Source organism: Rutidosis leptorrhynchoides, chromosome 3, assembly GCF_046630445.1.
Source record: "Rutidosis leptorrhynchoides isolate AG116_Rl617_1_P2 chromosome 3, CSIRO_AGI_Rlap_v1, whole genome shotgun sequence".
In the NCBI taxonomy this organism is placed as follows: Eukaryota; Viridiplantae; Streptophyta; class Magnoliopsida; order Asterales; family Asteraceae; genus Rutidosis; species Rutidosis leptorrhynchoides.
Window position 1 is genome coordinate 437,449,138 of NC_092335.1, and position 24,813 is coordinate 437,473,950.

The 24,813-nt window shown below is 34.5% G+C and overlaps 1 protein-coding gene and 1 long non-coding RNA gene across 3 annotated transcripts; one reads left to right on the forward strand and one right to left on the reverse strand.

Moving 5' to 3' along the window:
• The first annotated feature begins 331 nt into the window (after positions 1-331).
• LOC139897903 (probable lipid-A-disaccharide synthase, mitochondrial) lies at positions 332-5,562 on the forward strand. Of its 2 annotated transcripts, none has more exons than XM_071880616.1 (9): positions 332-393; positions 1,119-1,356; positions 1,467-1,566; positions 3,130-3,235; positions 3,343-3,572; positions 3,974-4,043; positions 4,186-4,424; positions 4,866-5,092; positions 5,287-5,562. In XM_071880616.1, the coding sequence occupies exons 2-9, from the start codon at positions 1,130-1,132 to the stop codon at positions 5,474-5,476; spliced, it is 1,389 nt and encodes a 462-aa protein (XP_071736717.1). In that variant the 5' UTR covers positions 332-393; positions 1,119-1,129; the 3' UTR covers positions 5,477-5,562. The 2 variants fall into 2 exon arrangements, with proteins under 2 accessions (XP_071736717.1, XP_071736718.1); XM_071880617.1 differs by having other exon boundaries at positions 3,343-3,566.
• A 1,758-nt stretch (positions 5,563-7,320) lies between these two features.
• Positions 7,321-9,466, reverse strand: LOC139897904 (uncharacterized). The gene is made up of 5 exons (XR_011776823.1): positions 9,340-9,466; positions 9,168-9,242; positions 8,839-8,952; positions 7,909-8,078; positions 7,321-7,543 (listed from the first exon to the last, which is right to left on the reverse strand). It is a non-coding gene; the product is annotated as an uncharacterized lncRNA (long non-coding RNA).
• Between the last annotated feature and the right edge of the window lie 15,347 nt (positions 9,467-24,813).

Consider the following 24,813-nt stretch of genomic DNA (forward strand, 5'->3'; position numbering starts at 1 on the left):
CGGAACGGATTACTCCTAAAAATGATTAATCGAGTAATAGGGTTTTTTACAACACTGGTTACGAACAATCTAAATCAGTCTAACTCGTCAATTAAAGTTCGATGATCAAATGAATTACAACAATCTTAAATTTCATTAATCTCTTTACAAAAGCAAATTATCATTTTTAAGTTATTAACTTTAAAACAATCAAAAAGATAGAAAAAAGTATGGGAAGTAAAATGTGAGAAAAGAAAAAAAAAAGAGTAATGGGATCAAAATCAAAAGTTAGGTTAAAATTAAAGGACCAAATTGAACTTCAAATAGACATCTCTCTTTTCTTTGCTGCAACTGTGAAGTCGCCTGCCGTCGTTTACCCTAATCTCCGGCCAATCTCCGCCGGCATCAAATCAGGTACAAATCCTGTTTATTCACATCTTCATATTTTATCAATCAATTTACAACACTATGTACAGACATATATACATACTCTTACATATATAGTATCTCAAATTTTAGCTTTCATTTTCCAGATTGTTAGCCTAACCGAAAATTTAAACAAGAAATGAAATAAAATTCTGAGTTTTTAGGTAAATGTTAAAGTTCCGCGCCAGTTTGGTTGTTATGTGCGAGACATTTAAAATTGAAATTCTGTTAAATATTTTAAGTTTTGTGTGAGTTTTAAGATTTGTGCGATATTTTTACGCTTGGTGCTTTATTTTTAATAGTTGAGTACAGGGAGTAATATGAAGGTAATTTCTACCTGTAAAAAAATATATTTATTCTTCATATATGTTATGTTTTGAGTACATACATTGCAATATAAGGAGCTTAAAGATGAGTATGATATTAATGGTTATGGAGTAGAAATTTCTGATTATGAAAGTATGTGTAGATCAATAAATATATCAAGCAAAACTATAATAGTATGTGTTAATGTGTATAGTACTAGTTAACAGAAATTTATTATTACAGAATTAAGAGCAGAAAAAAGCATAATAATTTAGCCGTTCTTATTGTACATAAAGAAAATTTAGAATTGTCTACGAGGATCATTGTTATTAGTATTTTTCATTCAGTAAGTAAATATATGTGTTGTGCTGTGTTCAGAATTTTAATCAATTTGAGTTTATGTGCAGTGAACATCGAGATGCTTCTAAAGAGTATTCAGAGTTCAAATAAAAGAACATATTTGTCATCAGTAAGACGATTTTTCTCTACTTGTAGACAATGTGCAGTTGACGGGGCATCTAAAGATGGAGAAATGAGGATATTTTTGGTTGCAGGAGAAGTTTCTGGAGACGTTATCGGTTCTCGTCTTATAGCTGCTCTCAAGAAGCTTTCCCCATACCCTATACGCGTTGCTGGTGTTGGAGGGTAATGCATTTTAGCCATATATGTATTTGTGTATGCATTTTTAGTTGTGGTATTACTCTCACAATTTTCTTTAGTAAATAATCATAGAAATTGATTGTGTCATTTGTCAGATCTCTGATGTCAAAGCATGGACTGAAATCCCTTTTTCCCATTGAAGATATTGCTATCATGGGGATATGGGAGTTGTTGCCGCATCTACATAAGCTTCAAGTAAGCTATTACAACTTTTTTTACAAAGAAAAAAAGGCTCCATTTTTTATAAAGATGGGATACGTTGTGATTAAATTGTTGGAGAGTATATCCTGAACTTTTTCTAAAGAAAGGTAATAACTGTAACAAATCCGTCCAGATGTGTGAAATTCTTTCGTGAGAATACAACAACAATACCCAATTCCACTAAAGTGGAGTATGGGGGAGGTTAGATGTAGACAGTCTTTCCTCTACCCTAGAGTAAAAGGGCAGTCATTCCTCCCCCCACGGATACCTATCGGTCCGCGGGTAAAAGAAGTCGTCCCTCCCTATACTATAGGGCAGAGCGGCTGCTTCCCAAGGACCTCCGGCCAGAAGAACCATGAAATCCGTTAAGTGAAGTAACTAAATGCAAGTAAAGTAAAGTAGATAAAAGGAACCTTACCATGGAAAATGTAAAGGTAAATATGGCATGTAACAAAGTAAAGTAAAAGAACATATAAGTGAAAAAAGTAAGTGTCAAATATGCAAGTATAACAAGCCATGTAAGTTTAAAATGTGTATGTAAGCATGTAGGTATAAAGCATGTAGTTATAATATGCAGTATAAAACATATAAGTATACTATGTAAGCATAAAGACATGTAGCATGTAAATACGTGTAATTTAAATGCGATATAATGTAATGCAACATGTAACGGTATAGTGCAATAAGGCATGTAAATAAGTATAATGTAATGCACACAACATGTTGGGATATGCTACAATAAGTATTAGTATGTTAAAAAAAAAAAAAAAATTATACCGTTAGTGTGTGTTTGGATTACATTATAAGTATTGGCATGTAAATAAGGAACCTCTTTCGTGAGAATAGAGGAAGTAAATAAATTAATAACTACTTAGTGTGTGTTTGGATGAAACTTGCTGGAGCTGGAACTCATGGACTAGAGCTGGAGCTTAGAGCTTATTTTTGAAGATGGTAGCTGGAGCTTATTATTTTATATAAGTGTTTTGTAAACTAGTTGGAGCTTATTTTTCAATTCATAAGCTCTACTTCATAAGCTACTATGAAGAGCTTATTTTTAAGAGCTTGTAAGTTTCATAAACTCTACTTTTATGTCTACCAAACAAAACTTATGACTTTGAGCTTATTAAAATCATAAGCTCAAGCTCCTATAAGCTCCCATAAGCTCCAGTAAGCTCTAATAAGTTGGTGCGCCAAACACACCCTTAAGCATGGTTGCAAACGGTGGTTGCGGCAGTTTGGTTACTAGCCCGTCCCGTTTTGCACAAAAACGTCTAATTAGTCGGTAAATGCTAAAAAGTCAAGTCAAAGTCGGTCAACTTCAGTCAAAAGTTAATAAATACTCAATAATTATTAAAAACATTATATAAGCCTATAGATCATTTAAACTAACACCACATCATCTTATGAGTTAATCATTTATTTATAAAATATGTAAGTTTAATATATTTTTACTTAAAAGTCAACGTTGGTTAACGTCCGTCTCGACCTTGTACATAATACATTATAAACATTCTATATTACTCAGAGCTACGTATTAAATTAATTATAATTTTCCAGGTCAGACTGAAGGAAACAATTGAGGCTGCAATTTCATTTCGTCCTCACGTTGTAGTCACAATCGATTCCAAAGGATTTTCATTTCGTCTTTTACAGAAATTAAAGGGTAATTCTCTTACATTGTTCCATAATTCAATGCAACATTTTTTTAAATTTTCTTTAAATCTATAATAATAACTATGGTGTAGGAAAATATAGGAATAATTTTTGCAGCTAGATATGGCGATCAAGAAGCTACAACTCCATTACACTTTCATTATGTTGCACCGTCTTTTTGGGCTTGGAATGGGGGTGAAGGAAGACTTAATGGACTTTCTAAATTTGTTGATCATATTTTGTGCATTCTACCGTTTGAGGAGGAAATATGCAAATCTCATGGACTAGATGCAACTTTTGTGGGCCATCCCGTACTAGAAGACGTACTAGAGCTTAATCCGGTACAAGTATTTGACCAATCTCATTTATATTCTTTCTTTCATGTTATACTTAAATGCAAGGTTTCAAAACTTGCTACTCGGGCAGTACTCGGTTGGGACTTCTTAAGGAGTACTTGGGAACTCGGGGAGTACTCGGATGCTGACCAAGTTAGACTTTGACCGATGTTGACCCATTTTGACCTCTTTTTCTAGAAATTCCAAGTTTGATTTGGTTTGACCTTTTAGCCACTTCTACCTTTAATATGTCCCGTTTGACATGCCGAGATAAAACCCAACTCAAATCAACTCATTTCAAATTTAATGAGTCGAATTTACCACTCTTGTATCTCGTAGTATTAAACTAAATATACAGTTGATTGGCCAAATGTCTAAATAGACCAGACTTTGACTTTGACTTTTATGTCCAGGCAATAGAAAAGGAATGGAAGGTGCACGGAAATGCTGACTTGTTCCGGAGTACATACGGAATTTCTTCAGGTGATTTTCATTTAAGCTAATTTTTGTAACCGTTTGACCCGTTAAAACTAAAACATAACCTGAACTTACACATTGATAATTATATGATCAACACAATTTGACACCTCTAATAATATTTTTCTAATGTGTATGTTTTCTTAAGGGTCAACAATCTTGACCTTGCTTCCCGGGAGCAGATTACAAGAAGTGACTCGTATGCTTCCAATTTACTCGAAAACCGTGAATCTCTTAAACAACTCTTTTAAAGACTTGACCACTGTAATTCACGTGGCACCTAATAAACATGTAGCAGACTATATTAATAGTGAAGTCAACGAGTGGTCAACACCTGTTGTACTCATTCCAGGTGGATCAGCACGCACCAAGTATGATGCATTTAGTGTAAGTGTTTGTTTTTGCAATTTCGTTACCATTTGATTACTGTCACACCATTAAAAATCTTATTGCTGCATCATGTTTTCAAAATTTAATACAATAAGCTTAATTAATTATCTCTTACATCGTCAAGATCTAAAGAAAATATATTATTTTCTGTCATAGTACAATCCATTTTATTGTGATAGTTTGTTCTTAATTATAGGCAGAATTGGTAAAATTAGACCTTCTTAAATGACTTAGGAGGTATTATGCTTTAAAAAAAAAAAAAGGCTATGGGAGTTTCTTTACTCATTTGACCCATTTCCCACTAAGCTAATTTGATAAACATACATATGTAATTGGATCAAAATTGCCGCCTCTAGTTACATGAACGGTTTAGCATTCAGTTTTGAACGATTCAAATTAAGAGGCAATTTCAGTAATAGAGTGTGAACATTTATGCAGGCAAGCACGGTAGGGTTATGTACATCAGGGACAGTAGCAATGGAGCTGCAACTTGCACGATTACCATGTGTTGTTGCTTATCGAGCCCATTTCATAACAGAATGGTTTATACGTTATAAAGCTAAAATACCTTACATATCTCTCCCCAATATTCTTCTAGATTCACCTGTGATTCCCGAAGCTTTATTTCGTGAATGCACACCAACCAGACTTGCACAATCTCTCATGTAAGATCTTCTTGGGTTTTCAGATGAAACGGGTTGGGTTATGGGTCAAAATAACTTTTCTTAGACTATACAACATGTGCTAATATTGGTACCAAAATAATCTACCTCTTATTAATAGAGCGATATAATATACGTTTCTTTTTATATATCCATTTGAATTTGATTTGATACAAATGAGTTATGGTTTATTTTAGGGATTTAATAAATAATGAAGTAGCTCGTGAAGAACAGATAGTTGCGGCTGACAAGGTTACACAACTATTATCTCCTCCATCGGCTTTTGTTATTAGTCGCAACTTGGATTGCAAAGATCTGAGGTTTGATAACACGTCGAGTTCAATAGCTGCTTTGACTATTTTATACCATCGAATCGGTAAGCTTTAACGTCTAAGGGAATGTTTCGTTAACACCTACAATTTTTTGTTTTTTATAAGTCAGTTGTTGTTTTAATGTAAAGGTTAGTATTGAGAGGGAGGACTTTCTCTACTCTACTCTTAGGGTGTTTACCCAGATCTTAGGGTGTTTCACTCTGGGTAGAGAAATGACTTTTCTTTATTCTAGGATAGAAGAAATATCGTCTACATCTTACCTCCCTCATACCCTACTTAAGTGGGATTGAGTTTTGTTGTGTTGTTAGTATTGTTACCTGTTAGTTACAATAGCGTTATTTTAATGTAAAGGTTGGTATTGTTTTTTTTATAAGCTTTATGAAATATGAAATATTTGTAGTTGCCTTCTACAAAGCTTTGTTAGTTCCATTTTTGGTTTCCTAATAGCATTGGTTTGTGATAAATCTACTTTAACTTTATCAATTAATTTATTTTTGGCAAACCGCATTTTCGAGCCGCGTTTTTGACGCGCCGTTTTTGAGCCGCGTGTTTTCGACGCGTGTTTTCGACGCATGTTCGGAAGAGATACATCAAAAAATACAAACAAGAACAATTTTACTAGCTCGACCCAACCCACCCGGGTCTTAACCCAACCCGACCTGGGGTCTCAACTCAACCCGTTCGACCCATTTTAATTCTGACACACCTATGACCCGTTTCGACTTGAACCCATTTGATCTTTGACCCAACCCGACCCATATCGACCCGTTTGTCAGGTATAGTACTATTGTTTGTTTTGATAATACCTAGCCCACCTCGATCCTTCAACTTACGAACAATTTTGCAAGTAAGCCACGTCTTTTGATTCAGAATTCAGAGACTATGGAGCGTTTTGCAACGCGATTGCCCAATTATGCTTATTTGGCGCGTTCACTTTTAGTACTAACTAGAAAAGTGGCCCGCGCGATGCCGCGGTGCTTTTCGGGTTACATAATCATATTCATAGTTAACGTAGCGTTATGTATTTACGGAAATAAAAACGCTTTGCTACGGGTGTTTTTGGATACACATCGTTAGTACCTAGTATATCTAATGGCATATGCATTTTTAACGTCGGGAAGATTGTGTAAAAAATAGAAACATCACCATCGATATGATGTAGGCAGTTTGAGTTTATTATAAGTGTATGGATATGTATTGAAGATAGCCCAAGGTGTTTAGCGTTTTTTGAGAAGTGTTCGTTTCGCTTGTAGTTAGTCCCGTTGGGTTCGTTAGATTTTTTCGAGTTGAACGGTGATCTCGGAAAAATTTAACTCACACCGAGCGAGAAGATAGGGCCCGTTATAAATTTGGGTGGAATTAGTTTCTTTTATTTTAATAAAATTATATATTTACACTTTCTAACCCTGGAAAAGTGTAAACTTGAGGGACCGTTGTGTAAATTGAGCCGAAGTTGAGGGCCGATTGCAGTGTGAACGCAAACTAAAAACCACAATCTAAAACAATTGAAACGATAAAATTAAGGTGTGTTTTAGTATGTAGGTATAAATATAATATAATATAATATAATAATAATATAACTAGTTAAAAGACCCGTGATTTCACGAATTAGTTAAAGCAAACATGTAAATTACGAAATTTTTTAGCGACTTAAATAATATGTCTTAGTTGAAACATATAATTGAACCAACATGTAGATATTATATAAATGCACTGTATCTATAATATAATAAGTACGGAGTACGTAACTGTAAAATAAACGCGTCTGAAATTCATCAAACCCTGCCATTTAGTGCAAAAATAGCATAAACTGATATCCATTGATATCCATTCTTGCACAAAAACTTTTCTTTTGAAATATACATACATGAGCAAAAAAAACTGTAAATGGTTATTTGAATATCCGAGCTTAAAAAAATACCCATATATTTTAATTGTTTAAATTTTTTTAGTGAGAACATTAAAAGAAGTTCATAAAAATTTCTGAATGATGGGTCAAGCTATACAGGAGTCAAACATGATTCCACATAAGTAGTATAGGAGTCAAACATGTTTCCACATAAGTCATAGAGCAGTCAAACATGGTTCCACAAAAGTCATATAGGAGTCAAAACATCTACACCTGCATATTTTAAAGACAAAAGATTGTGTTTAGTGAAGATGGTCATAACATATGTTAATATACACTCAAATATTGAAAGAAAAAAAAAAAAAAAAATTTCTCATAACTATTCCAAAATAAAGGTTTTCAAACACAAATCCTATAGATAGTATTTCATATATTGCAATATGATTAAAAAAAAAAAAAAAAAAAAAAAAAAAAAAAAATTCAAAGTTGTTAATATTCGCCCATTTCTAGTATCCCCAAACTCATGTTATACATCAAAAGAACAGAATATTTGTACATCACCACTTTTAATATTTGTACATCACCACTTTTAAATTGTAAAAAGAACATATGAAGAATGTAATTAGAGAAAAGCTTACCAAATGAAACTGATGAGGTCCTAGTCACTCCAATGACTTTAACTTTCATAGTTGGTACTATATAATTACAACAACTCACTACTTGAGAGCTGATTGTATATTAACATACCATCATCTTCTCGAGTAAGTTTTACACCACACAACCTACGCTCCTCAAATCTTATTAACATCTACAGTTATCAACAAATAATTCAAAACGAAGTGAGTTTACATAAGTTGGTATAGAGTATTATTCAACAAAATAGCACATAACAACTTAAAACATGTATGTAACCTTAAAAGAAAGAACATTAGCTCTTTATCAAATAATAATTCAATACCATTGTATATATGATGTCCATTAGCTTTGGGACCAACAAATTTTTGTTCATAACGTTCAACTAATAGCTAAAATTTAATAAATATAAAAAATAATACATGTAACCTCTAGTTAGGGATTCGATTTTCTCAACATTTTTGAAATATAGGAGCTCAATATGGGAAGTTAAGCTTCACATGGCTGCAATGTCCACCTCTAACTATGCCATATCATGACCCATGTGAACACCTGTTAAAATGTTTACCAACCTGTTCAGTGACTTAAAATTTGGGAAAATGGAAAGTAGTTTCATCGTTGATAACTTTTGAAAACTTTTAATCAAGAGCACCTTAATATCACAATTCAACACACATTAGTGAATATGCAATTATTTCAAAACAAAAAGCTTCAATACAACTCATTAATTTAAAAATAGCATTTCCATGTAATACATATATAACTATAGCAACGATTATATAAGAAAAAGAACTTAATTTCCTAGGTACATCCCTACTCATCACATTTAATCTATTTCAACAACAGCTAATATAAATTTGATTAACACATTGTAACAGTTACAAAACAAAGTTAAACCAAAATCAGCTTATATACCAATAACAATAGTGAAATACCTTTTCCACTTAAGTTGTTGTATTCTTTTGCTTTATTATCACAAACCACCTGTTTCATATGGACGCCTTGCACCTTCTTATAATTATTTTCGCCTTTGTCATTTCGTCAAACACCTGGTGTGCACTCACGAAGTTGCATATTATTAAACCAAACACTATACTAACAAAATCATTTTTCATTCAAGCATTTCATCAAATAGTTTATATGCATGAAAGACCATACTCATATCAAAGTATTAAAACGCGAGTAACAACAAAGTTAAAAGTAGCGCTACATAACTTTTATTGTTTATGTAAATAATAAAGACAATATTATCTGCAAATATTACCTTAATCTGCTCCGAATTATTCAGTTTCATCCAACTGATTTTGTATAAATCCCCGTGAAAGCGGTTCACCAAAAGCTAAAGAAAAAAGCAACTGAAATTAGATAATCATAATCGAAACAAACATAACTGTGAAGTGAAAACTCTAAAGATTGTGTGGAGCAAACGATATTACTTGGAAGAATAAGAAAAATCATTGTAAGTTCATGGAGAAAGATAGTTTCACAATTCAATTGCATTGTACAGTAATAGTTTAGGGAATTAGGGAATGGAAACAGGACATATTTCTAATTTGATTTTTGAATTCAAAAGCATTTGGATAAGGAGTGGAATTGAATGCAAATGGAGTAGGAGTAGGAGTATGGAGTACCCCGTATTATTTTAATGACGGTGGTGAACAGCTCGAGGCTCGCGTGGTTTTTTGACAGAAAATTTTAAGTTAAGAATATTTTATCTTTTCAATCTAAAACTAGTTAAAGACCCGCAGTTTTACGGGGCTTTTGTATGGGACAAATCAAATATCTAATTCTCCTAGTAATATAATTAACGAATAAATAAAAAAACAAAAATTTGATTCAAATTAAATAAATCATCTCCGATATCATGATGTAGTTTTAGGCGATCGAATTAAAAATTGTAGATGGTTATCTCAGATTTCGTTGTATTTTCTCACATATTTGACAATGTAGTTATTCTTGTTAGATGATCATGAATTGTGAATTTGTCTTGTTGTTAGTACTTTGTGCATCCCTGATAAAGTCTTCTGTCATAATTCGTCAGCCTATAATGTGTTGAAACATTATATTTGTAATAAAATGCATAATATTATAATATTTTTTTAATTAGAAGATGTATGAAGTTAATGATTTAGTATACCTCATCCATAAAGTTGTGCATAATAGTAACATTTCCAACTAAAAATGACATAGAATTGTGATAACTTGACATTGCCGCTTCGTCTCCTTTATTCACAAAATCTTTCCATGTTAAAGTATTTGATATTGTGGCTTCTAAATTTCTAAAGTTTGTAGTAAGTGCAATATCTTCGTTCGTAATCTCATATGTTAAAGATTTCATTTTTTCAAGTTTAGGTCAAAAACTTCAATATGATTGTTGATTAACTGTCACAATCAAGATTAAGTTAATTTATATTAATCTCGAAATTGAAATATGAAAAAGTAGTTAATATAAAACCAATAATAATAAATAAGGTAAAGAAATAGTTTCATGTACTTGCTTGTAGCATATCAGTTGAAAGTAATTCACATTATACACCGCTGAGTAGGACACATCCAAGTACCATATGTAATACTAAAGACATCAAATTTAATAGCAAATTTTTTCATATTAAATAAGCTATAGAAATATGATAATATGTTTTCGATAATCGGTAAAATGTCATCTTCAATGAATTCTTCAATCAATCTTCTACATAGTTGTAATATACATTGGCGATGTTCAGCAAACCAATCAATATACTTTTTGCTAAAGTTAATCGGATCTTCAGGAAATATTTAAACAAAAACTTATAAGGTATACATAGTATTGTTTTATAAAAGATCGAAGTATATAAATTATATTAAATTAAGATGTACCACTATTGAGGTCTTGGTTCCTGGCAATCTGTAAATGTGATATAATACTTTAGCAATGTAATTGTAAATGGATTGAGAATTGAAAGTCATAAATTCGTATATTTTCTATTTTTTGGTGAATATGTATTAAAAAAGTACCTTTTGTAGTAGTTCGTTTTTTAGTTGTATTTCCCTGTTTAGTTGTATAACGTTTTCTTCCATTTTAGTGAAGTACGTCTACAATAAAAAATATATATAAATTGTACGTTAATTATAACAGTTTGACATTAACAATTACTATTGTCATTCTAACAATTGGAACCTGTTTTTTTTCGGTGTTTCATAACTGCTTCTCTATTCTTTGCTTTTTTCTTTTCTTTCAGCAAATTTTAAAAAATGAAAAAAATATATTACTTATATTTGACTCATGTAAATGTAGTTAGAATAAATTATTTTCAATTTTTGTAATCTCATACTTTATAAGTTAATAAAACATATTATTAATGCTTTTGTCCTTTCAGAACTTCTATCAGAGTAAATATTGTGCATATATATATATGTGGCCTCCTACATATTATGTACTAATACTCCTCCTACCGATCTTAATTTTCTGTCAGCAATTCAATCAACATATCTCGCTCCCTAAACACTAAACCCTAAACCTAAATCCAAAATCTAAACCTTAAACATACTAAACCCTAAACTCTAAACCCTAAACAATAAACCCCAAACCCTAAACCCTAAACCATAAATTCTAAAATCTAAACCTTAAACCCTAACATGTAAACCATAAACCCTAAACACTAAATCCTAAACCCTATACACTAACATAGAATCAATCATTGTAACAGAGAACAACGCCTAACCTAAACCTTAAACACTAAATCTAAACCCTAAACCTAAACTTTAAACCCTGCACCCTAAATCTAAACCCTAGAAAACTCTAAACCTTAACCCTAAACCCTAAAGTATAAACCCTAGAATCTAAACCCTAAACCTAAACCCTAAATCTAAACCCAAAACCTTACACCCTAGAAACTAAACCCTAAACCCTAAACTCTAAACCCAAAAATTTAAACCCTAAACCCTAAATCTAAACTCTAAACCCTAACCTAAACGCTAAATCTAAACCCTAAATCTAAACTCTGAACCCTGCATCCTAAATCTACCCTAAACCCTAAAAACCCTAAACCCTAACCGTAAACCCTAAATATAAACCCTAGAATCTAAACCCTAAATATAAACCCTAAATCTAAACCCAAAACCTTAAACCTAAACTGTAACATCCCGCGTTTTTTCCGTTAAATTTATTTTTAACACCGTCTTTTTCTTTTAAATAATACCTTTCGTTATTTAAATTCGTAGTTTCCGTTGACTAACGTTCATAATAATTCCGTCATTTAATTATAACATCTCTCGTTAACTTGCGTTTTAAAAATATTCGATCGGTTAAATCCCGCACCCGCTTTGAAACTCGAGGGACCGGAGTTGCCAAATGGGCAAACTAGTTGACTAGGTCAACTAGTCAACCCATTTCATCCATTCCATCATCTCCCTCATCCCTTTTCTCTCCATCTCAAGAACACACACACAAACCCATTCCATTCATTCATCATCTAAATTCAATCTTGGAAGCTCACAACAAATCCGATTACATATTTGGAATCCTCTCTTCATCCTCTACAATTTGATACCAACTTCATCTCGTTTGGGTAACATTTCTAAAACTCTAGATTTCTCTAAATTCGTGTTTTTGATTTGAAATGGTGTTAGTTAGTGTCTATGGCTCGAGTCTAACATGAATATATGTTTGGTTTGCTCGATTTGTTGTTTTTGGAGTAACTAGCATGAACTTGAAATGGGTGTGCTTAATCCTTGATTTTGGATGAGTTAATGTTGTTAGATTGTTAAAGTGCATGTTTTAATTGTGTTACTAGTATCACTAGCTTCGTTTTGATGCGTAGGTTGATTAAGAAAACTTCAAAAACATGAATATTGATTTTGTGATGTTTGACTAGGGTTTGATAGTTCTTGACATGAATTTTTGGATGCTTGAATGCCATGGAATGTTAATTATTAGTGTTTAGTTGTAATGTATGTTTCATTACCTTCAAAACGGCATATTATATGTGTGAATTGGTTTCCCGAAACTCAAATTGCATTTGAAGAACTTGAAACCTTAAAAATGAACGTTTAATGATCACTTGATGAGTTTTCGGCTATTATAAATGATGTTTTTGTTTGGTGAAACATGTTTAGTTGTGTTCCTTGTCAAAAGAGCTTTCCAACGGTATAAGATACGTCTTCTAGTTGTTTACGGTTTGAGTTTTGCGTTTGTTTGAAATTTTACCAAGCCTTGAACAAGTGAAACAGGCCAGGGACCAGGCCACGGCCATTGTCGCGCCGCGGAGCAATTTGTCGCGCCGTGGCCCAAAGGGTGATTTTAGAACATGTTTTTCAAGCTTTCTGACCTTCAACATAGGCATTTGTCGCGCCGCGGAGCAATTTGTCGCGCCGTGACAATTGCCTGTTTCATCCGAACTTCAGCAAACTTGTTTTGGCCATAACTTTTTGACCGTAACTCCGTTTTCGATGAATCAAATATCGTTGGAAACGTAATAAGATTTCCTTTCTAATGGTAAGGTTTTGAAATGTCAACTCAAACTTTATTACAATCGTTCTAACATGCTTTTATACTTGATTCTTGCATGAAACTTGACAACGTGATTCACATGCTATACTATTCAAGTCGTATTGAGCCATAGGACTAATTGAACACATTTCACCCGACCTTGTGTCGTAACCGGTTAATTGATACAACTTATTTGTTTAGGTCAAGGCTAAGCAACATTCATGCACACGTTTACTTTGTGAAGTACATTTATACCCGTGCAATCAAAGGTGAGATCATAGTCCCACTTTTTCAATCACTTTTATTCTTTACATCGTGGGCTGAGAAACACATACATTTCATACTTATTTACTTATCATGCTTTTACATTGTGAACAAATACGAATACAAAGATGCATACGAGTTTGAACAAAAGTCCTCAATCCAATTATCATTAGTTCCACTTGCAGGGTGTAAGTGTAAGCGTGTAATTATGTTGTGTGGCCATACGGGTTTAACAAACCCTCATTCAGACGGTTCGCTACCGTTAGTGAATGAAATATAATTTCAACAATGTATAGTGTAAGTTCTAACACTAAATTCAAAATTCAGAGGGAAGATTCGGTTAAGCCTTGATAATTGGGTGCTCGTGATACAAATACTATTTTGGAATGTGAATGATTCTGGTTGAGCAATTCTTAAAGAACCTTGTGGTTCAATACAATTTACTTACTAAATCTATGATTTCACCAACGTTTTCGTTGACAGATTTTTCTATGTTTTTCTCAGGTCTTGCACGATATGTGATACATGCTTCCGCTCATTATTTTGATACTTGCATTGGATGTCGAGTATACATGCTTTTCATGGAGCGTCTTTTGACTTTACTTTAAACCGTGTCGCCTAGATTTCAATCGTACTTATAACGTTGTAACTTAACTTTTGGTTGAACAATTCTTGTAAACTTTGAAACAATCTTTATTTTGAAATGAAGGCGACATATTTTGGTCAAACGTTATCTTAAAGACTTATAATCAGGTAATGGGACCCACGTAGCCGACGCCGTCACTTGACGATTTGTCGGGGTCGCTACAGGTGGTATCAGAGCTGGTTTAACCTTAGCCGTAAAGGTAGTCACGCGCGCCGGCTGTCAGGCCGGGCACTCATACGGACTATGCTTTTTGGCGGGTTAATCGTAGAGGGGGTTCTCACAGTGTTACCTGTGACGAAGCATTGGCTCTTACCCCTTGCGATCCCTTGGAATTTGAGGGTTGGCAGTTTGGCAGAAATGCGGGCCGTAAAATCAGTGTCTGAGGTACACTCAGTGGTCACCAAGCGGTTAGCTGGAAAGGCACTGGGTGGGTTTCTACCCCATCTGTCGCTACAGGTGGTATCAGAGCCTTGGTTGTAGGGATTTAGAGTTCATTTGTGTCCACCCCGAGTCATAGGGTACATAGGTGAATCTAGACTACAACCGGCATATAGACAGAAGTAGGAATTACTTGACTATTTGTGCATTTATACTCGAACTCTTCTATCATATCTAACTCGTATTCGATCTTGATCTTACGTTGATAAATTTTGTTGACGCGCCACCTTGACTTTATGAAGTAATGTTAAATGCACATGAGAATCAGGGTAATATAATTTCCGGGATTATATTACGGTGATTCATATGGACATTCCGACATTATGACATAAAGAATTTAAGGCGAGTCAAGGAAAATTTTCTCTATATCATCATTCCATATCATGATTAGTATTATTGAGAATACTAATCAACGATATTCTTGTGCCTTGAAGGAACAATGCCTCCCCGTCGCGGGCCACGTAATGAAACTTCCGAACAAGTTTTTCAACGCATGATAGCCGCCGCCATAGGTGCGGCTATGGCTAGTATCTCCTCCGACATCAATAACAACCACAACCACAATAACCATGGAGCCGGTAATTCAAACGAGGGTTGCTCCTACAAAACTTTCATGGGGTGCAAACCTCACACCTTCGATGGGACCGGAGGACCGGTTGTGCTCACCCGATGGTTTGAGCAAACAGAAGCCGTTTTTAGCATAAGCGGTTGTCGGGACCAAGACAAAGTCAAATATTCCACCCACACTTTTGCCGGTATCGCCCTCACATGGTGGAATACGTATGTGCTGTCGGTGGGTATCAATGAAGCCCACACACTCTCATGGGCCGACTTAAAGAAAAAGATGATCACCGAATACTTCCCGCGCGAAGAGACCCGTAAGCTCGAACACGAACTAAGAACTTTAAAAGCGGTCGGGAATGACCTTAAGGCCTATAATCAACGATTCTCCGAACTTGCTTTGATGTGCCCAAATCTTGTGAACCCCGAATGTTTAAGGATTGAACTTTACATGGATGGTCTCCCCAAGAGCATCAAACAAGGAGTAATGTCATCCAAACCCGCTAACCACCAAGAGGCTTTGAATATGGCCCGCCAATTGATTGAAACAGTGGACGAGATTGAAGTGCCGGCACGTAAAGCCGAGGATAAGTCGGGTGACAACAAAAGAAAATGGGAAGCCCCCCAATCAAGCAATTACAACAACCCCGCCAAGCAGCCCTTCATCCCCAACGGCAAGAAAGGTTATACCGGACACCTACCGTATTGTAACGAGTGCTACAAACATCATTTAGGTGAATGTGGCAAACCATTTTGCTTGAAGTGTCAAAGAAGTGGCCATGTAGCCCACGATTGTAGGAATACCGCTCCCGTCGCCCAAAAGGAGCACAATGCACCCAAGACGGGTGTTTGTTTTGAATGTGGCCAACCGGGTCATTTTAGGAGTGCGTGCCCAAACAAGAAAATCAACCCCAACGCACGCCGTTGAACTTACAACATCGACACCTAGGATGCCCGAGATGATGAGGGACTAGTCACGGGTACGTTTCTTCACAACAAACCGTATATTTCATACTTATTCGATTCGAGTACCGTTAGACGTTTTATAACCAAGGATTTGACTCGTGCTCTTTATATTCCACCTCTTTCCCCCAGATACTACTTAGACGATTTAAGTGACCGACGGAAAAATATTGTGTGCCTATAAATTTTATTGGAGGAAATACGTTAAGACTTTTGACTTGACACCTATAGAACTAGGGAGCTCGGAACCTATTCGTAAAAAAAAAAAAAAAAAAAAAAAAAAATGTGTTTCCCCATCATCTTGTATAGATTATTGTGAACTGAGTAATTTTCAGTTGGAAACCGATACCCTCTCCCTCGCATCCATGACCTCATGATTATTTGCACGAATCCCGTATGTTCCAAATCGACCTCCGTTCCGGTTATCATCAATTGGGGGTTAAGTGAGACGATGTCTCCTAAGCCACTTTCCGAACTCGCAACGTTAGTTGTAAAACTCTCTTAGTACCGTTTGATTTATTTAGGGCTCGCCCGTATCCATAAACCTCTTGAACCGCGTATGCAAATTCATATAGACTAATCTGTTATTGTATTTATAGATGACATCTTAACTTATTTAAGTAAAGAAGGAAAACGAACAACATCACCATCTTACGCTCGAACTTTTGAGAAAAGAGCAACTTTATACCAAATTCTCCGAGTGAGAATTTCTGTTGAACGAAGTCCAATTTTCTAGACCATGATGTTAATGGTCAAGGCATTACAATTAATCTCGAAATCAAGCCACATGTAATCAGGAAACTCTCCCAACTCAGACTTGTATTCGTAAAATCTTAGATCTCGCCTGTTATCACCGAAGATTCATTTCTGACTTTTCTCGTGTTACCCGACTTTTACACTCGTTAACTCACTAAGGGAAAACTTTAAACCTCTCCGTGTTCGAACATTGAGCGTGATTCTTCACACCAACATTTCTAGTTAAAATCGTATAGCAACAGATGGAACTCAAACATGGAAATATTTCTACATGAACGCCGAAAGGCATACTCTCTCGACTCAAAATTAACGTAACTAAAATTCGTTATTTTGCACGAAGAATTCGAATATTAAACTGTAGATCCGATCAACTTTCTCGTCATCACGTACCACACACATACCTCTGTTATTTCACCGTTACTGTCTGATATTACTGGAATTTAAGATAACACACAATCCAACGATACTTCACTCTTCTTTGACTTAACGTCCTTGTGTTTCTGATAATCGGCCAACTATTATTCAACCCCGAACTATACAACTACGTGTACTATCTTGTTTCTCTTCCATACTTCAATTTTCGACAACTAGAGGCGCGTTATGGCAACCTCGAGATGTAAGCTCATCCTATTCTCAGTCCTCATTTCACTCCTATCTTTATCGCTCGCATTTCCGTTTAAGGAAACTCCTTGTGACATTTCTCCATGGATAGAGAAATTCCTCATATTATATTAGTATTCGCCACGAGGGTGAATAGTCCTAACGAACATTTTTCGAACCCTAACTGGCTTGTTCAAACATATCTTAGGAGATTCTATTCCAACACGGTGTATCTTTGTCAATTATTCTGTATCGAAATACTCGTTTCACTTCTAGTTTTACAAGAAACCTTGGGAACCCGCTTAGACATGAGTACCGCGTACCACCCACAAACTGACGAACCGAGCAAACGAACGATTTACGTCTTGGAAAGACATCTCACAAACTCGTATTGTCACCTTTAGTAGATCACTCTTACAACAGTAGTTACCACTCGTGTGTTCACGCGCACTTTTCGAAACCTTATATGACCGCTAATGTCATACCCCTGTTCATCTAACCAAAGCATCAACCACCGAAATCTGAACTCCATCAAGAAACAACAATTGAGATCGTTCAAGTCCGAGAAGGGCTCGAGACAACCCATTGTCGCCAGAAGAGTTATACCAAACTTAGAGGAGAACCTCACAAATCCCAGTGTGTAACCGCGTAATATTGAGAACCCGCACCTTGGAAGGGTGTAATCCGTTTCGGGAATCAGGGAAAGTTAAACCCGCGACATGTTAACCCTTTTGAAACCTTGGGGCGTATTGGAACCGTTCCCTACCGTTTAGAACTTCCGACTCAATTAAGTTTCCGTTTACCCTACATTTCGTGTAACAAACTTAGAAACGTGTCCTGCGGAACAGGAACGTGCAATCCTGCTGGATACATCAACTATCGATGACAAACTTCTCTTCATAGGAAAACCAGTTGAAACCGGGGATCGTAAAAACCGAACCTTAATGCAACGTAAAACCCTGACTATCCAAATTCATGAGAACCCTCAAGAACGTACTTTCACTTATTCATAGCATTGACAACGTAAAGTCTCGAGTAAGAGATATCGACTACTACTTCCAACTAAATTTCGGGACGAAATTTCTTTTGAGTTGTGGATAATGTAACATCCCGCGTTTTTTCCGTTAAATTTATTTTTAACACCGTCTTTTTCTTTTAAATAATACCTTTCGTTATTTAAATTCGTAGTTTCCGTTGACTAACGTTCATAATAATTCCGTCATTTAATTATAACATCTCTCGTTAACTTGCGTTTTAAAAATATTCGATCGGTTAAATCCCGCACCCGCTTTGAAACTCGAGGGACCGGAGTTGCCAAATGGGCAAACTAGTTGACTAGGTCAACTAGTCAACCCATTTCATCCATTCCATCATCTCCCTCATCCCTTTTCTCTCCATCTCAAGAACACACACACAAACCCATTCCATTCATTCATCATCTAAATTCAATCTTGGAAGCTCACAACAAATCCGATTACATATTTGGAATCCTCTCTTCATCCTCTACAATTTGATACCAACTTCATCTCGTTTGGGTAACATTTCTAAAACTCTAGATTTCTCTAAATTCGTGTTTTTGATTTGAAATGGTGTTAGTTAGTGTCTATGGCTCGAGTCTAACATGAATATATGTTTGGTTTGCTCGATTTGTTGTTTTTGGAGTAACTAGCATGAACTTGAAATGGGTGTGCTTAATCCTTGATTTTGGATGAGTTAATGGTGTTAGATTGTTAAAGTGCATGTTTTAATTGTGTTACTAGTATCACTAGCTTCGTTTTGATGCGTAGGTTGATTAAGAAAACTTCAAAAACATGAATATTGATTTTGTGATGTTTGACTAGGGTTTGATAGTTCTTGACATGAATTTTTGGATGCTTGAATGCCATGGAATGTTAATTATTAGTGTTTAGTTGTAATGTATGTTTCATTACCTTCAAAACGGCATATTATATGTGTGAATTGGTTTCCCGAAACTCAAATTGCATTTGAAGAACTTGAAACCTTAAAAATGAACGTTTAATGATCACTTGATGAGTTTTCGGCTATTATAAATGATGTTTTTGTTTGGTGAAACATGTTTAGTTGTGTTCCTTGTCAAAAGAGCTTTCCAACGGTATAAGATACGTCTTCTAGTTGTTTACGGTTTGAGTTTTGCGTTTGTTTGAAATTTTACCAAGCCTTGAACAAGTGAAACAGGCCAGGGACCAGGCCACGGCCATTGTCGCGCCGCGGAGCAATTTGTCGCGCCGTGGCCCAAAGGGTGATTTTAGAACATGTTTTTCAAGCTTTCTGACCTTCAACATAGGCATTTGTCGCGCCGCGGAGCAATTTGTCGCGCCGTGACAATTGCCTGTTTCATCCGAACTTCAGCAAACTTGTTTTGGCCATAACTTTTTGACCGTAACTCCGTTTTCGATGAATCAAATATCGTTGGAAACGTAATAAGATTTCCTTTCTAATGGTAAGGTTTTGAAATGTCAACTCAAACTTTATTACAATCGTTCTAACATGCTTTTATACTTGATTCTTGCATGAAACTTGACAACGTGATTCACATGCTATACTATTCAAGTCGTATTGAGCCATAGGACTAATTGAACACATTTCACCCGACCTTGTGTCGTAACCGGTTAATTGATACAACTTATTTGTTTAGGTCAAGGCTAAGCAACATTCATGCACACGTTTACTTTGTGAAGTACATTTATACCCGTGCAATCAAAGGTGAGATCATAGTCCCACTTTTTCAATCACTTTTATTCTTTACATCGTGGGCTGAGAAACACATACATTTCATACTTATTTACTTATCATGCTTTTACATTGTGAACAAATACGAATACAAAGATGCATACGAGTTTGAACAAAAGTCCTCAATCCAATTATCATTAGTTCCACTTGCAGGGTGTAAGTGTAAGCGTGTAATTATGTTGTGTGGCCATACGGGTTTAACAAACCCTCATTCAGACGGTTCGCTACCGTTAGTGAATGAAATATAATTTCAACAATGTATAGTGTAAGTTCTAACACTAAATTCAAAATTCAGAGGGAAGATTCGGTTAAGCCTTGATAATTGGGTGCTCGTGATACAAATACTATTTTGGAATGTGAATGATTCTGGTTGAGCAATTCTTAAAGAACCTTGTGGTTCAATACAATTTACTTACTAAATCTATGATTTCACCAACGTTTTCGTTGACAGATTTTTCTATGTTTTTCTCAGGTCTTGCACGATATGTGATACATGCTTCCGCTCATTATTTTGATACTTGCATTGGATGTCGAGTATACATGCTTTTCATGGAGCGTCTTTTGACTTTACTTTAAACCGTGTCGCCTAGATTTCAATCGTACTTATAACGTTGTAACTTAACTTTTGGTTGAACAATTCTTGTAAACTTTGAAACAATCTTTATTTTGAAATGAAGGCGACATATTTTGGTCAAACGTTATCTTAAAGACTTATAATCAGGTAATGGGACCCACGTAGCCGACGCCGTCACTTGACGATTTGTCGGGGTCGCTACATAAACTCTAAACCCTAAATCTAAACCATAAACTCCAAACGCTAAGATGAACAAAAAGTTAATTTCCCTACCTGATGTTATGCGAGGTGTATATGAAATAGCTTATATTTTACTAGGAAAAACTATTAAATATGATATAATTTTACACAAGATATTTATTTATTTATAGAATGGATATACCTAAACCTTGCTACAACACCTATAGGCAGTGTACCTAATCGTACAGTAGTGTAGTTTTTAGTAAGTCCGGTTCGTTCCACAGGGAAATCTTTTAAACAAAGCTTAACGCTATATTAGTTTTATCTTATAAAAATACAAATATATATAAGTAATATTATTATTATAAAAAGGGGGTTTTTTACCGTTTAATGACCGGTTTGTCGATTTTTAAAACTTTAGTCGCAGTTAAAACCTAATGTAAAATATTAAATAAATAAAAGACTTAATTTAAAGCGTAAAGTAAATAACGATAATGAAATTGCGATAAATAAAAGTGCGATAAAATAAAATTACGATAATTAAAGAGTACGAAAATTAAAAGTGCAATTAAATACAATGACAATAAATAAAAGTGCAATTAAATACAATAACAATAAATAAAAGTGCAATAATTAGAAGTGCAATTAAATATGAAAATAAAGGAATTATGCTTATTTAAACTTCCATAATCATGATGTTTGACGTGTTGATTTTAGTTTATTCCCATGGGTTAATTGTTCTTTGTCCTGGATTATTCAATATGTCCGTCTGGTTTTTGTCCATAACAGTCCATCAGTCATAAATATAAAGTGCGAGTGTCCTCGTCAAATTATCCTTATACCTGAAGTCAAATATTCCAACTAATTGGGGACTTAAACTGTAACAAGGTCTTAATACTTTGTTTAATAATTACACCAGGATATCGACTGCGTGTAATCCAAGATTTTAATACTTTGTTAACAATTACGCCAAGTGTCCTTGTACATAATTTCACCCCTGTTTTAATAATTCTATAGACTATTAATCCATTCCCGTGTCCGGTTAAATGAACGATTATTCGTACATATAAATATCCCGCCCATCGTGTCCGATCGAGTGTATATGGTTATTTATAGGGACGTCCAATTGTAAATCTTTATATTAAAATTAACAAACTATCACTTAGTTAAACAAATATAAAGCCCATTAATAGCCCATAGTCTAATTTCCACAAGTGTCGTTCTTTTGTCCAAACCCCAATTATGGTACAAAGCCCAATTACCCAATTTTAATATTTTTAGTCAAACATCACGATTACTTCGGCATTAAATAAGCATAATAATAACTTAGCTACGAGACATTAATGAAAATAACATAAACATAACTTACAGTGGGTGTTATTAGCGTAGTGGTACACGGACAGAGTTTCGACTTACAAAACCTTAAAACATTCGACTAATCGATCCTTATTATTATCACTAACTTAAAATTAAAATTACAAATTGAGATTACGATTTGGAGTGATACTTGATACATAAAAAATGGGGAAAGAAAAATATATATAAATATAAAAGGTATATCAAAACCGTCGAATTGCATGGGCTTTTATAGAATTCTATGCTCCGCGAGTGCGGTGGATTTTACTCTTCAGAGCTCCGCGAGTGCGGAGCCCACAATTTCAGCTCACCAAACCAGGATCCAAAGCTGCCGACGATTTTTATTATAAATATAATATAAATATATAATTTATATAATTAATTATATATTATATTATATTTATATACATAATTAATTTATAATTTCTGATCCGTTGCGTCGTACGTTGAAAGCTGGTTCATGTCTCAGTTCCGGATTTTTTAACGTCTTTTCGTATAATTTAATATCTTGTACTTTGCGTTTTGCGTCTTGTACTCTTGTAATTTTGAGACGTTTCTCATCAATAATTTGAACCACTTTGATTGTACTTTGTACTTTTGAGCTTTTTGGTCATTTGCGTCTTCAATTCGTCGAATCTGTCTTTTGTCTTCACCTTTTATTATTTAAACGAATATCACTTGTAAATAGAACAATTGCAACTAAAAGCTTGTCTTTCTTGAGGGATAATGCGATGAAATATATGTTTGTTTTTAGCATTATCACTACCCTAAGGGAAATTGAGTAAACCCTATACACTTGTTCATATAAGAACAAGTGCTGTAAACACTCACGAATCAATCATTGTAATAACTAAACACATACAAAACTTTGGAAAATAAACAAATGGGCACTAATTACCACCTAATTCTGGGATTAGGATATCAACAACGCAGCTCCATAATTTATTTTACTATTTTTCAAACTAAACTTTTCTAGAATTCTAGATAAAACTCAACACCATTTCTATAAATTTACTTGCGAAGAAGCATCAGACTGCCTACTGGTTTCTGATGGTAATCGGATGCAAAGCCTTGGCAACAATCTTCATGTTTGGTGTAAATCTGCCTCGTATTGAACACATAATGCTGCAACGGTTGTCATCTGAGTATGAAGAGAAACATGAAAAATTAGGGTCTATTTATATTATTATTAACTCATGCAAACACATTGAAATATATTATAATTATAATCAAAATAGTATTGACAAACTAATTCTGTCTAGAGAGGTTTAAGAATAATATTGAAAGAAAACTGATTTGGGTCAAACCAATTTTGACCCGCTTGACCTGCCCATTTTGTCACATCTAGTAGTGTCATTAAACGGACCATACAACCGCTTTTGGAGGGTAGTCATTGCTTAACTTTGGAGCAACGCATTCCTTTACCCTTGTCTTCACTTAAATTTAGTGTTGCCTATAACAAGCAAATCATTATTAGGTATTTGATTAAAGTCAAGAACTCTTTGCAATATGGCACTAATTACCACCTAATTCTGGGATTAGGATATCAACAACGCAGCTCCATAATTTATTTTACTATATTTCAAACTAAACTTTTCTAGAATTCTAGATAAAACTCAACAACAAAATAAAAACAATACGATAACGAAACCCTAAATAATAAGACCACACAACGAAATAGATGATAACCTATCTAACCGAGATCATCGAAAAATAAAGAATAATCTAAAGACAAAAACTCTCAAATTGTGTTTGACGAAATCACCGAACATTTCCACCTCCTCTTCATGGAAATCTAATTAATTTCAGCGATATATCAGTACACCCTATATATAATCATCCCTATCATGTAACATTTTATTTATACATACATCCCAATCCCAACCTACTATCCCATGGCTTAATTGGCAACCCATTTTAATTTTTTCAAGTCAATATTCTAGTTTTTAATTTTGATATATGCTGCTCATTTAAGTTTGTAAGTTGGTAGCATTAATTTCATTTGTTATAATAAATTGCAAGTTCATGTTTGGTTAATTGTTGAAGTTTTGCAAGATTTTGTATTGGTATTTTGGTTCTTACTATAAATAAATGCAAGAAGATTAAGTTTTGTTGACACCATTTAATTTTTTTCTAGTTTACAACTAATATTCTTGTTTTTAGATTTTCCTTCTTCAATACCTTCTAGAAGTTGTTTGACCGAAAATTTGACTTGTCCTAATTTGTTGAAACCAAACAACCATTACTTCCTTACACCTAAGATTTTAATCTCGATTGTTGACTGGTTTCTTTGTAAGACATCTTCTTCAACAACAAATTCCATCGGCTGCTGGGGATCTGTAACTATGTTGTTT

What these genes read in the sequence shown, in the direction of transcription:
- LOC139897903 (XM_071880616.1), top strand. Translation starts at nt 1,130, where the DNA reads ATGCTTCTAAAGAGTATTCAGAGTTCAAATAAAAGAACATATTTGTCA. An exon ending in CGCGTTGCTGGTGTTGGAGG is followed by an intron (nt 1,357 to 1,466) that starts GTAATGCATTTT and finishes GTCATTTGTCAG; the next exon opens with ATCTCTGATGTCAAAGCATG. An exon ending in AGACTTGCACAATCTCTCAT is followed by an intron (nt 5,093 to 5,286) that starts GTAAGATCTTCT and finishes GGTTTATTTTAG; the next exon opens with GGATTTAATAAATAATGAAG.